This window comes from Ictidomys tridecemlineatus, chromosome 2 (genome assembly GCF_052094955.1).
Source record: "Ictidomys tridecemlineatus isolate mIctTri1 chromosome 2, mIctTri1.hap1, whole genome shotgun sequence".
Taxonomy (NCBI): Eukaryota; Metazoa; Chordata; class Mammalia; order Rodentia; family Sciuridae; genus Ictidomys; species Ictidomys tridecemlineatus.
The window spans coordinates 184,260,303-184,273,537 of NC_135478.1; the positions used below are offsets into that span (position 1 = coordinate 184,260,303).

Consider the following 13,235-nt stretch of genomic DNA (forward strand, 5'->3'; position numbering starts at 1 on the left):
GTGAGGCCATGTCTCAAAATAAACAACAAAAGGGTTGAAGGTGCAACTCAGTAGTAGAGTGGCCTTGGATTCAAACCCCACTATCAAAAAAAATATTTACAAAATTTTCAATTTTGAAATGTATCAATTTACTTAAAATGAGAAAATGGTTGGCCTTAGAACTCAGGGGCACTTGACCACTGAGCCATATCCCCAGCCTATTTTGTATTTTTATTTAAAGACAGAATCTCACTGAGTTGCTTAGAGCCTTGCATTTGCTGAGGCTGGATTTGAACTAGTGATCCTCTTGCCTTTGCCTCCTCAGCCTCCAGGATTACAGGCTTGTGCCACTATGCTCAGCTTGGATTTAGAATCTTTTTAAATATATATTTGTAGTTGTAGAGGAACACGATATCTTTATTTATTATTTTATGGTGCTGAGGATTAAACTCAGTGCCTCACATGTGCAAGGCAAGTGCTCTACCACTGAGTTACAGCCCCAGCCTCTTGGCCTTAGAATTTTTATAGTTGTTCATTTACTTATGGTAATGACTTTAATGTCGACAATTTTAGAATATCTCCAGAGAAGAGTAGTCTAAAATGAGTGTACTCAACAATTATAAATAGGATGAAACCTCTATGCAAAAGAGCTTAACAAGTCACCATGAATCATTTCCTTTTCCCCCAGATATTTTAGAATTAGAGCTCTATGAGGTCCCCTCCTTTCCCATTTCTCCTGTTCTCTTTCCTCTCTTTCCTTTTTGTGCTAGCAGATAGGAGTATCAATTAAGATGTGTTCAATGAATAAAAAAAAAAAAGAATAAAATTCTCAACAAATTCAGGCTCTAATATCCACTGCAAGATTTTCAAACAAGTCTTCTGCTAAAGTAGTGAACATGACAAATAACTTTTTATGGACCATTATCAATATTTTCAAGTATACCCACCCCCAGGCTTAGAGACTAATTTCTGAGAAAAATGCTGCCCAATGATGGAAAATGTAATTTGTATGTGTAGCAATGAAATCATTTGTCTTCTAAAGTTGACATTATTGACTTGAAAAGTGATGATTACATGAGTTACTGAACTTCAAACAGCTATTGCAAAAAAAGAATGAATAACAACACTTACCAAAACTAAAAATCCAGAAATACTTCAATTCCATTTAAAAAATTTAAAAGGAACCACTAAATTACATTACCAAAAGCCAAATGTATTAGGAGAAGAATATTAATAAAACACAGTTTATGAGACCTATTTTAATGAGGTTTAGAGACTTAATAAAAACAACAAAGGAATACAGGAATGGAAAAAAAACTCAATATTATCAGGACTCAGGATCTTTTGGAGCCAAGGAAATAAAAATGACTTTTTTAAATGCTTATGAAAAAGAACTTTCCTTGGAAATTGTTAGGATAAATACGTCGATACAGGGTGAAGAGGTTGCAGGCAGACTCACTAATGAGAGACTCCTACTGGATCCACCTCGGCCAGGAACTTCCCTACATTGGCAAAGAAGCTCCATCCAAATGGGAAAAATTAATGCAAGTTCATTAACAACTGTTCAAAAACTTACCTGATCTCTTAATAAACAGATAAAAGGCTGTTAGTAACAGATAAAAGGCTCTGAGAAAAACATTTCACATGTTATTACATATTATATAAAAGCAATACACTCTATTTTATGTCACTTTAGCTCACTGGGTGAACTAAAGTGCTTTCATATGTATAAATACATGCATGCATATGTTTCCTCATTTGTTCTCTATCACTCATTCATTTTTCAAATGAATGCTGCATAAGCTATGATTGATCTAGATTTGAGATACAGAAATATGAGGCTCCTGAGATTGAAGCATAAAGATCAGCTGAGGACTTCTTAGATATTAAATTTGCAATCTCCATCTCATACTGCTGAATCAAAACTCCTGGAATTCAGGACAGGTAATCTTTTCTTTTCAGTAATCCCTTTAGGTAATTCTGATGATTTCTGAAATTTGGGAACTATTGGTCTAGATTGTGCACTATCTATATTTAATGTTTCCTTCTTTCCTTAACATTATAATTGCTTATTTGAGATTTCAATTTGAAAAGACAAAGAAACTGTAAAAGTTTAGGAATATTCTAATCAAGAAAATGGAAACTCTAATATGTAAATACAAAATGCTTTAATAGAGATAGACACAAAACTATTGACTTGATGTGTCTTCATATATTATGGGCAAATATGCACTATACAACTATCTAATACTTTAGCATAAATTTTAACACTATAAGCAGATAATAAATAATTTTTCAGTGATAACTTTTACAATCCTAAAATACATGGATTTTAAAATATCTTGTAATCTATTCTAACAGAGTCCACATATGGTGAAAGCTTGCATATAGCTACTTGGCAAAGTTTAATATTTATCTGGCCAACAGATGCTAGCTGTTTAATTGCTTAATATTAGGAAATTGGAAAGTGGTGTGATTATCTATTTAAGGCCAAATATTAATTAGGATCAAATAAATATAGTTCCTTAGATCTCTGTGGTATCTAATCTATATAAACATCTTGCAGTGATAACTCAAATGATTAAACGAAGGCCAGATACATTAGAGGAATTTGCATCATATGCCAGAACTTAATTTTCTACTCAATTTACTTTAAAAAATGTTGGTGGCATAAAAACACATCAACAGGACGTAGATTTTAAATCAAGCTTTCTCTCTTGTGCTCAAGCATGAACAGCAATCACCATTAGTGAAAAGAACTGGAGAGCTTTTATAATTTACCTAAATATGCATACTTTGGGGGCAAAGTATCACAATTAAAATAATAGAACTAAACATGCTCTGAAATCTCATAAACAGGTCCCAAACTAGCTTTCTTCACTGTTTCACAGAAATTAAAGATGAACTTATTCTCCTAAAAAGGGCACAACAGGCATTGGTCTCTGTAGATGAACTCGTCTCTTTGTAAAAGAGAATGGGCTCTATCAATGGACACTCATGTAGAAAATGGTGAACCTGAATGGGGACTCTTTTGAAGAACCTGTCCAATTTGCAGAAGGTTTTGACTTTCAGGGGCATGTTTTGAGAGCAAATCCTGGCTATGGGTTACCTGCATAATTGCTCTGACTTCTTTAAAATCTATACTTTCTGGTAAATGATGTAGAAAATGTAACTGAGCTGCCACTGATTCAGACAATCAACTATGAAAAATTGATTCTCACTGAGCTAGGGTAATGATCCTGGATTGTGAAACTAATGCAAAGTGAGAATATTGCACCACAGCAGAGAAGAAAATCAAGTTGTGTGATACTTTAAGTGCCCTCGGTGGAATCCTGGCTAGATCAAGTCTGAGTAAAATGCAAATGTATAATAATATGGCCATTTCTCTAAAAGAATATTATCTATTCCTATACTAATGAAAATTTATTACCTACTCCTTAAGGACATACATGATTAATAGAGCATTTCCAACTTCATTGATCATTAAAGTCATTCACCTGGTACAGTAAAGCAGAAATAGGACCAGACACAGAATTCTCAGCTACATAAAGCAGTACAGGCTGGGGAGCCATGAGACTTGCAGAAGACTTTCTATGATGAAATACAAATTCTTAAATTGCCCCCAGAGTCAGAACTAATTTAGTTAAGTTTATATTATGTTAACTAGACATTTAAGTTTTCTTTTCCCAAACTCAGTTATAAAGCATTTGGGGGGGGGGGGGTTAAGACAAAACAAAATAAAAACAAACAAACAAAAAATTAGAAAATACTGCAAGGAAAAAGGTGAAAATAAAACACAGAGCCACATTCCCACTTTCCAGAAATGATTGTTCTTAACACATTCCTTAAAAATATACATTGAAACTGGGCACAGTGGCACATGCCTGTAATCCCAGTAACTCTAAAGTCTAAGGTAGGAAGATCACAAATTTGAAGCCAGACCCAGCAACTTAACCAGACCCTAAGCAACTTGGACCCTGTTTCCAAAAAATAAATAAATAAATAAATAAAGGCTGCAGATGTGGCTCAGTGGTAAACCACCCTTGGGTTTGGTCCTAAACCCAACTACTACCACCAGCCACAAACATGGAAACTCAGGGTGGTGGTGCATGCCTATGATCCCAGTTTCTTGGGAGGTTGATACAGAAAGATGGCCAAGTTCAAGGCCAGCCTGGGCAACTTAGCAAGACCCTCTCTCAAAAATACAAAAGGTTGGGGATGTGGCTCAGTAGGAGTGTGCCCCTGGGTTCAGTCTCCAGCACACCACCTCCCTTGCAAAGCCAAAAAATAATGATAAAGTAAAAAGAGACTATATTATACACAATGGCTTTGAAGTCAGCATTTTAAAAAATATTCAAACAAGAATTCAAAGCCTAACAACTTTATGCTTTTTGTTGTCCCCCCCCCCTTCACTGAGACAAAAGTAGCAGATACAGTCATACAATTTTCAGGATAGAGACCTGAGAGTCAAGACCCATGCCCAATTTCTAATCCTCTGCTCACTTTGTGATTGGGCAAGTGACTTAATTTCTCTGCTTCTTTATTTATAAAACAAGAACACAATCTGCTTTGCAGCTTTGTTCATTCATGCACACACCTTGTTGAGTCCAGAAACACTCTGGGAAAGGGCCACACTCTGAGAAAGGGAAGAGGAATAAACTGTGGAACCAGGCACATCCTGGGTTGCAATAAAGATGAGTACACAGGAACAGGACATTAAGGCAAGGGCTCTTCTTCAGCTTGAGGGACAAGAAGATTCATGCAAAAGAAGTGAATAGGTTTGGTCTTCAGGAAAGACCAAATAATAAAGACCAAATAACAGAGTTGTTGTCCTCATCCTTGTCCTCCTCCTCCTTAACCATTTTATTTATGTATTTATTTATTTTGCAGTGCTGGGGATTTAACGCAGGGCCTGATGCATGCTAAGCAAGCCCTCTACCACTGAGCCACACCCCCAGGCTGACACAGAAAGAGATCATTACCAACACTATAGGCCGTACTGAAGAGTCTGATATTTTTATTCTGTAAGTGGTAGGGAGCAACTGGAGAGATTTGAATGAAGGCTCATATAGCCCATCTGTACTTTAGAAAGAACCTGGTATAAATCCTCAAAGTGCAGAAGACTTACTTTGCGTTAACTAATAGCATCATTTAGCACTTTATATGAACCAGGCACTATCCTAAGTGCTTTGCAAACACTGACTCATTGAATCTTGGCAGCAGCCTTTGAGGTAAGAACTATTATGATTTCTTTTTACAGATCCGGAAACCTGAGACAAAAGAGGTGACGCCTAAGGTGGAGCCCGGGTTTGAAGCCAAGCAGTTAGACTTTCTGACTCTACAGCCTGTATTTATTCTTACCAAACTAGCAAAATAACTCCTACTAAACCAGCTTCATGACAATACGTCCCTGTCAGTAATCCCTATCTCATGGTGAACTCCCTAAATTTGTGCGGCAACATCCACTAGCCCTATCAACATAAAATCCTCCCCCTTTGGGGGTAAGTAAAAACTGCCATTCCCCTATGTTTGAGACTCTTTGACTAGATCTTATTCTTTAGTTTATTGTTCAAAATGTTCATGTAAGATCATGCTAAACATCCCTTAAATACAAATGTTAATAACTAAAAGTTTAAGTCACTGCCAATCAAAAAAATGGTATTATCTAGAATTTTAGCTAGGATGAGGATACCAGAAAGAATTCATGGGGCCCCAAGGAGCTTGTCTTGTCATGTTCAGATTTTCCGTGCAAAGGCAGGAAGAACACTGCAGATGCTGGAGCCCAGCTGTTTGTGTTTCACCTACACGTCTCAGCATGGCTGCTTTGTTTGCCCCGGAAATCTTCAACTGTGTTGACTTAACACCATTTATATTGTAGCTCATTTTAAATTCCATTTCTCAGGGGAACTTCACAGAAACCCAGAAGTTATTCAGCGGTCCTGAACCTCAAGTCACCACAATCTACCACAATGCACATATCACACACTCTGAAGATCACATTTTGTTATCATTAATGTTTACAAGTTTGAGGTTATTTCCTTTCATCACTGTACCCCAGAGTCTAGCACAGTGTCTACCTCATGCTATACATCCAATGAGTAATGATCCAACTAATGATCTCAACACTTTATAAATTTTCCTTCATTCACAAGTATATAATGTCATTAAGAAAGTGCCATCAGCTAGTTCTCATTCTGATGAAGTTTGAACCTAAAAATCTTCTCAGGAGGATATATGAAGGCACTACATGCATAAATACAACTTATTTTCAAGAACAGACTTTCGGAGTTTTGTAAAAGGAGAACTACACATAATTTATGAAAAAAAACAAGAGTGTCGCAACAAGTCTTATGTTCTAGAGATGCTTTGAAATATGGGAAATACACATGTAGAAGCTACAAAAGCCATTCACAGGTTATAGGAAATCTAGTTTGGCATACATCATATTCTGTAAGTGATGGTTGCAAACAAAAATTCCTAAATATATTAATCAACAAATAAACACGTGTGTGTGTGAGTGTGTGTGTGTTTGTCTGTGTGTGTTATACATCAAGTTGTTCTAAACTATTTATACATTGTGCAATGGCTAAATCAAGCATACTTATACTTAATTCTTTACCATTTTTAGAAGTTAAGAGCACTTGATATCTCTGATTTGTTTTCAAGAATGTAAGTTAAGCAAGTAGTGACTTTTGATCATTTATTAAACCCTATTCAGCTTCTACAATAAGGAATACACAGTCATCATAGTTAACATAGGAAAAGTCAGCCAAGAATAGAAATATTAAAAAAAAAATAGAAATCTTAGGTAAACTTTTAAAAGCATGCAGGTGATAGGAGATACCTGTCCATAATAAGCATTCGAGTGGATCGACTCCTTTTAGAAACTCTTGACAGACTGTTAGATGTGTCCAGGCTTGTTCAATCTGTTGGGGCTCAAATTAAGACACTGAAAAATACTATTCACTTGAATCTGTACATCAGCCCTTGCTCAAAGAACTCTCCCGCAACAATGGCAAGCATGTATCTGACTCATACACAAATAAGCAGAGCATAATTCAAAAGTTTTTACAGATGAGAAAAGTGAAATGCCAAGCCATCAGCAGGCTGATCTGTCTGCAGGTCAATGATGACCATGAAGCTGGACCCTGAGTGCCACCATGCTCTGATTAGATGTCTGTGATGTCCTCTAAGAACTCAGCCAAGCAGAGAGCCTATCCTGACAGGTAAAGACATGAAGCCATAGATCTTATCTAACTACCTTGCCTTTCTTAACTAAAACTAATCCAGATAAGATAAAAATATTCTTAATCAACAAATTTGTCAAAAAAAATTGCCCCAAATAAACAGTTCACAGCATGAAGTGAGGATCCTGTCCCTATATTCTCAGAGACTTCTACAGCCTCACTTGCAGGGTTAGCCCTGCCCAACAGGCTGGTGTATATCTTACCAGGCCTTTCCTCTATGCCCATAAAAATACCAAAATTTAAATAGAAATGGGATAATTCTATAAGTAGCATTCTAGAGCTTGATTTTATTTTACTCCCAAGTTGGAAATGAAAAATGAACAATCTGTTTAATATACAGAGTAGTGAACTGAAGAAGAAAATGCAATATGTTTAAAGGATATTGCAGATCCTAGAAGTAAAGAAAGGGGTGGGCATGCCAGAAAGCAGCCATTATTCTAAGTGGATTCAAATTTTCTTTTAGTTAAGTTTGATCTAGTTTATCCTAGGTCAAGAGAAGAAAAACATTGAACTAACTGTATCCAAAAAAAAAAAAAAAAAAAAAAAAAAAAGGAAAGAGAGAGAGAAAGGAAGCCAGCCAAACACTAAATCACACTCTATAGAATCTTATATTATTCATTTTCCATGAGTAGCATCTTCTAGTCATTATCAAGATAGAAAGATTGTTTAGACAGGATATTTTATTTGGGGAAATAATCTGTTTGATATTTACGCCTCCTCATTCTAGGGCTTCCAGCCAATTGCAATGGTGAGTCATATGTGGCCAGGGCAGACACAATTTGTTATACCCAATGGAACTCTTCAACTAAAACCTAAAAGGTGCTTAGATGTTATAACACTTGAGAATCCATCAATATAAAATTTTAAACTACAATTTGCTTTAAAGAATGGTAAAAAATGAAACAATGTCATATTTTATAACTCCAGGAAATAAAGATTATATTTCAATAGGGATTGCTTCTAAGCATGGAGCAAAGTACATCCATTTCTGATGTTTTTATTATTGTTTGAGGTTCTAATCAAAGATCTAACAAGTCAAGGAAAAAGAAGATTTTAACATCTTCCATGATAATCTTGAGCATGTGTTTGTGATATTTTTTTAAAAAGAAAAAATACATAGGTTTTTCCCCCAACTGAACTGTATTTGTTTAGGCATTGTTGTAGAAAATTAATACGAATAAAATTTGCTTTCTGAAACCCCTTAAAGGAATGAAGTTATTATGAAAAGAGTCAAACTTGAGTACTGACCTTTCCAGATTTACAGTTCACTCTAGTTCATACCAACAATAAGCCTGCCTTATCCTCCCTTAAGAACTTTAAAAATGGGATGGTCGTCTCTGTTGACCAACCCTGTCATTTCTTGGCATAATTACAGCATACATCCTGAATAGAAAAGTTGTTTTAATCTACATAAAAAGCACAATTAAACGACTAATACTTTTCCACCCTCTATTTCACCACGTCTAGTAGGGATTTGTATTGTTACTTCACATATTATAATTGTGTAATCTTCCATAAGCAAACTTAGCTGAAATGATTCCATTTAAATAATGCTTAATGCATCACATAATATTTTAAAATGACATGTGGTAGCATGATGAGCTTGCTTCCAAAAAGATGTTATGATGTACTTAGAATTCTTATTAACAGAAGTCTCTATGTACAAATACTCAAGTTCTTTTGTAGCTAATCAAATAAATTTAAATAATAACACAATGCAATAAGTAACACAAATATTTAGCTCACCAAGATAAGACATTACAAATGAAACTAGGACTAAATGTGGTCAAGATCAATGCACTTGAGCCATTCACAAAATTAATTACATTTAAAAATCCTAAAACTATTTGTCTTGAAATTTTTTTACAGTCCACATAGTTTTTCATTTTCTAGGTGGAATAATAAGCACAAATACTGAAAATACTATCTAACATTAAATGTTTATATTAAAAATGAAAAGAAATAATAAATTTTATAGTAAATAATTCATACACTATACATTTGGCTTTGGAGTGATTTCTTGAGATAGATACACTTATTTGGATAAAGGATTTTATTTATTTTCTTTTTGATACTTTAGAAATTCAGACAAAATAAGGAAGTCACACTTAGTTGGAGCTAAACAGTTGTAAAATATCCTCCTCATTAGTCTCTTCCTAGGATCCTCAAGTATTCTAGGAGTAATTTCCAAACCAATGGGAGACATTAATATATGATGATTTTTAAAAAAATGGTAGGATTTTACCCTCACTCCAACTATGAAACATTTTCTTATGAGACCTTTCATCCGCCTCCCCAGAGCAAATGCGACTTTTAGTTACTCCTTGTGGTAAGTAGATTGTTTCTGAAAGGACCAAAAGAGCAGGATGGTGCAACTTTATTCTAAAGTACTATGTATGCCCAGAACCATTTGAGAAAGCCTGGCCAACTTACAGATGCCATGTCTATACTCAGCCCATCCAAAGGAGGATCTCTGTGGTTGAGTCTTCACATAATAAGATACTGTACAGTGGTATGTACCGCTTCCATTGCATCTACTGAAATCCCTGGTGAAACTGCTATCTCTCCTGACTGGATGAGGCACAGCCAGCTGTTCTAGGACCTCAAGCTGTTGGGAAACACCACTACCATAATTCTATTAGTCAACATACATCCACCATCACATTTGAAAGTTTTGAGAAATGTGACTTTCTCTCCCTACGATATGCTTCCTCCATATTATGATTCTTGGTTTAGTGATAATAGAGGGTACATTAAAGCTTGATTTTTATTTTAAGCATATATTCCTGATAAATATAATGGTTCTTTGTTTATAGGTTCATTGGTTGGAGAAAACCTGATTTTAGTTCTACCTCTAAAACTAGGAAGTTTGTTAATAAAAATAAACCAGGCTGTGTGGTTAAATAATAAAGCATGCATTCAATCGGATATTAGGCAGACATTAAGTATCTTGATCAGTAGGAGTCATCACTAACATGAAGAATTACTCAAAAACAATTTCAAGAATAAATTGGGTGCATAACCTTATGTATAAAATGATAAACTTAAGATAATAGAAACTTCCTAGAGAGATCTATAATTATTTAAGAGGATAAACCTGAAGGAAGTGATATTTATATTTGCTGTTATGCTTGAACATATTTTCTAAATTTTCTACAATGAATAATTACTGCCTTTAAAGTAAGAATTAAAAAAAGAAAGAAAGAAAATGCATGCCTATCTACAAAAGTCATCATGCTACTGTGCTTCATCTATGAAATACTGTCCAAATTGGACAGATTCGTGGTAAAGCCCTTCTAATTTGAATCTATTTTATCAAACTACTCTTATTTCCAATGAATACCCAACTCTAATGCTCAGCACTATCCTAAGGCAGGGGGTCACTAAATATATTTTGGTTCATCCAGATTCCACTGATGTCCTTTCTATCATGCCCAGGGCTTCTCCTCTTCCCAAGGTTTTGGATCATGGCTTCTGTCCATAACCATATGTAGCCAACTTCATGATGTTCTAATTCAAGTCTGGTGAACTGACAAAATCATTTTAGACTCTGACTTCAATAAACTCAGCCCCAGTAATTCAGAAGGAAGCTCTTTGTGACAGTCAGAGTCTCATCCACATTTGTTAAATGAGTAAAACAGTCACTAACCTGATCATAACAAAAGCAGCTAACATTATTGATAGCTTTCCATTTAAAAGGAGGTTTGGTGCCAAGTGTTTTACACTTCATTTATCTTTTAATACTCAGAACAAATAGCTTTCCATTGCACAGAAGAAAACAACTGAGCCTCAGGTGGGTTATGGATACTTCCAAAGAGATGTAGCCAGAGGGCCTGGAATTTAGTTCTCTCTGATACCAGTACATTCTACACTACCAAGTGTGCTTAGGGAAATACCACCAGCAATCATTTCATATTTGAGTCATTTTATTAATTAACTGGAATATTGGGTAGCTAAGCTAAACTGATATGTTGAGCTAAAGCATATAATTTCTTTTTAAACCAGGCACAGTGGTACTTGCCTATAATCCCAGCAACTCAGGAGGCTGAGGCAGGATAGCAAATTCAAGACCTGCCTTTGCAACTTAGTGAACTTCTTGTCTCAAAAAAAAAAAAAAAAATACAAAGGGATGGGAATGTAGTTCAGTGGTAGAGCACCCTGGGTTTAATCTTTAGTACCAGAGACAGAGAGACAGATAGAAAGAAATGTTTTATACATAAAAACAGATATAAAACTATGAGATCCTACTGAATCTCATTTTAAATAATGTGTTTACCTGTATAGGACCAGCCAATCTCCTCAACAAGTTTTCTCTGTTGTCTGTAATATCCATAAGTCCAATCTACAATCAAGAAAAATCAAGTGATCAATGTGCAGAAAAAAATACATGCCCTCAAATTAAAAAATACAAGATACCCAAATCATTTTGCAATAAATGGCTTCATTTATGATTATTTTTTTTTCCAGTGTCTCCTTTAAATCCAAACCACCACCATTACAGATATCATTGCCCCTGTTCTGGTAGCTACTGAGCATTTAAGGAATGCTAAAGTTTGGGCAGACACAATAAAATATTCTGTGCAAATAAGGAATAACTTAGGAGTATGATCCCTAAGAGACCACGTCAGAAAGGACAGCTTGTTATATCTGCGAATTTTTCTCACCATCCCTTAAGTTTAACATCCAAATTTCTGTTGACAAAGATACTTTTGGGTTTCCAATCCAAGTTTTATCTGCAAATGTTTCTAAGAGCCCCAGAAGTTATCATGGTTTCAAATTTGTTTCCCTTTTAATGTAAAATGAAATCAGATGTCTTGAGAAAATTGGGATTTAAATGTGTGTGTGTTGGCTGAGAGAAAGGTTATATTAGATATTGTAAGTGAACTTTTCCCTGGAGGAAAAGACATGCCTGAAAGAGTAAGGCAGTGGAAGCTTAGTGTATCACAAGGTCAGGGGACACTTCAAAACCCACAGAGACAGGCTCCAGGTCTAGAACTTGGCAGAAGGAGTAAAGGAGGGAAAACCCGGTGGAAGCCAAAGTCTCACTGCTTAATTCAAAATTTTTCTTGGAGCCATTCATACACGCCCCCCAAAAGACCCCTTAATCCCAGACTGTACTAACATTAGGACTCTATTTCAACTATACTGTGGATAAAGTATGGGTTCTGTGTGCAACCTAACCAATGATGACAGAACTGTTTCTGTAGAAAAAGCTACAAAAAGTTTATTAAGTAACTTGTGGAAGATACTCCTTCATAAACTGGGGCTGTCATATAGATTTCATTTGAATACAAACATTTATACACAGGCACACACACATTGTATTGATTTTTTCTTTTAGTTGGGGAAAGAAATTATTTCTTATTCACTCTGAATGGTTATTTTTTTTCCTTATTGACAGTTCCCAATTACTTATGGGGTGCAAATATCATAAGGGACTTTTCAAAAATTATTTTTCTTTCTTCCATGTTATATACTCTCTGATTACCACAACTTGTATAATAATAATAATAATAATAATAATAATAACAAACTTTAAAACCCATTTTATAAAAGCCAAAAGGAAGGGCAACTGTTAGAAATTCAGTCAGAATATGCTGATTATTAAAAGCCAAAACCAACCTTGGAGAAATAAAAGTTTTATTTTCATTTAAACTTTTTTGTTCACCCATATACCTAGGCAAATACTCTACTGGCTGTGTCACATACTTCAACACAGGGGTCCTTGTAACAATAATTTTATTGAAATACAGTTTATATACCACACTTCTCACCCATTAAAGTGTACGATTTAATGGCTTTTAGTATATTTACAGAGTCGGCAACCATAAATTTAGGACATCTTCATCACCCCTCAAAAAACTCTACCTTTTAGCTGCCACCTCACCTGGCCCCACACCATACCTGGCCTGAGGCAAACACTCATCTGCCTTGTTTGCACAGATTTGAGTATTCTGGACATTTAAATGGAATCTTATAATATATAGCCTTTTGTGAATAGTTTTGTTC

General features: G+C 35.2%; 1 protein-coding gene across 6 annotated transcripts in view; it reads right to left on the reverse strand.

Annotated features, from left to right (window-relative positions):
* The window catches only part of Ptprz1 (protein tyrosine phosphatase receptor type Z1), a 171,224-nt gene that overhangs the window by 104,221 nt on the left and 53,768 nt on the right, over positions 1–13,235 (reverse strand). For all 6 annotated transcript variants that reach the window (XM_040291604.2, XM_040291602.2, XM_005333948.4 and 3 more), the window contains exon 2: positions 11,503–11,568. In XM_040291604.2, coding sequence (XP_040147538.2) covers positions 11,503–11,568 — 66 coding nt within the window. The remainder of the gene's footprint in view (positions 1–11,502; positions 11,569–13,235) is intronic.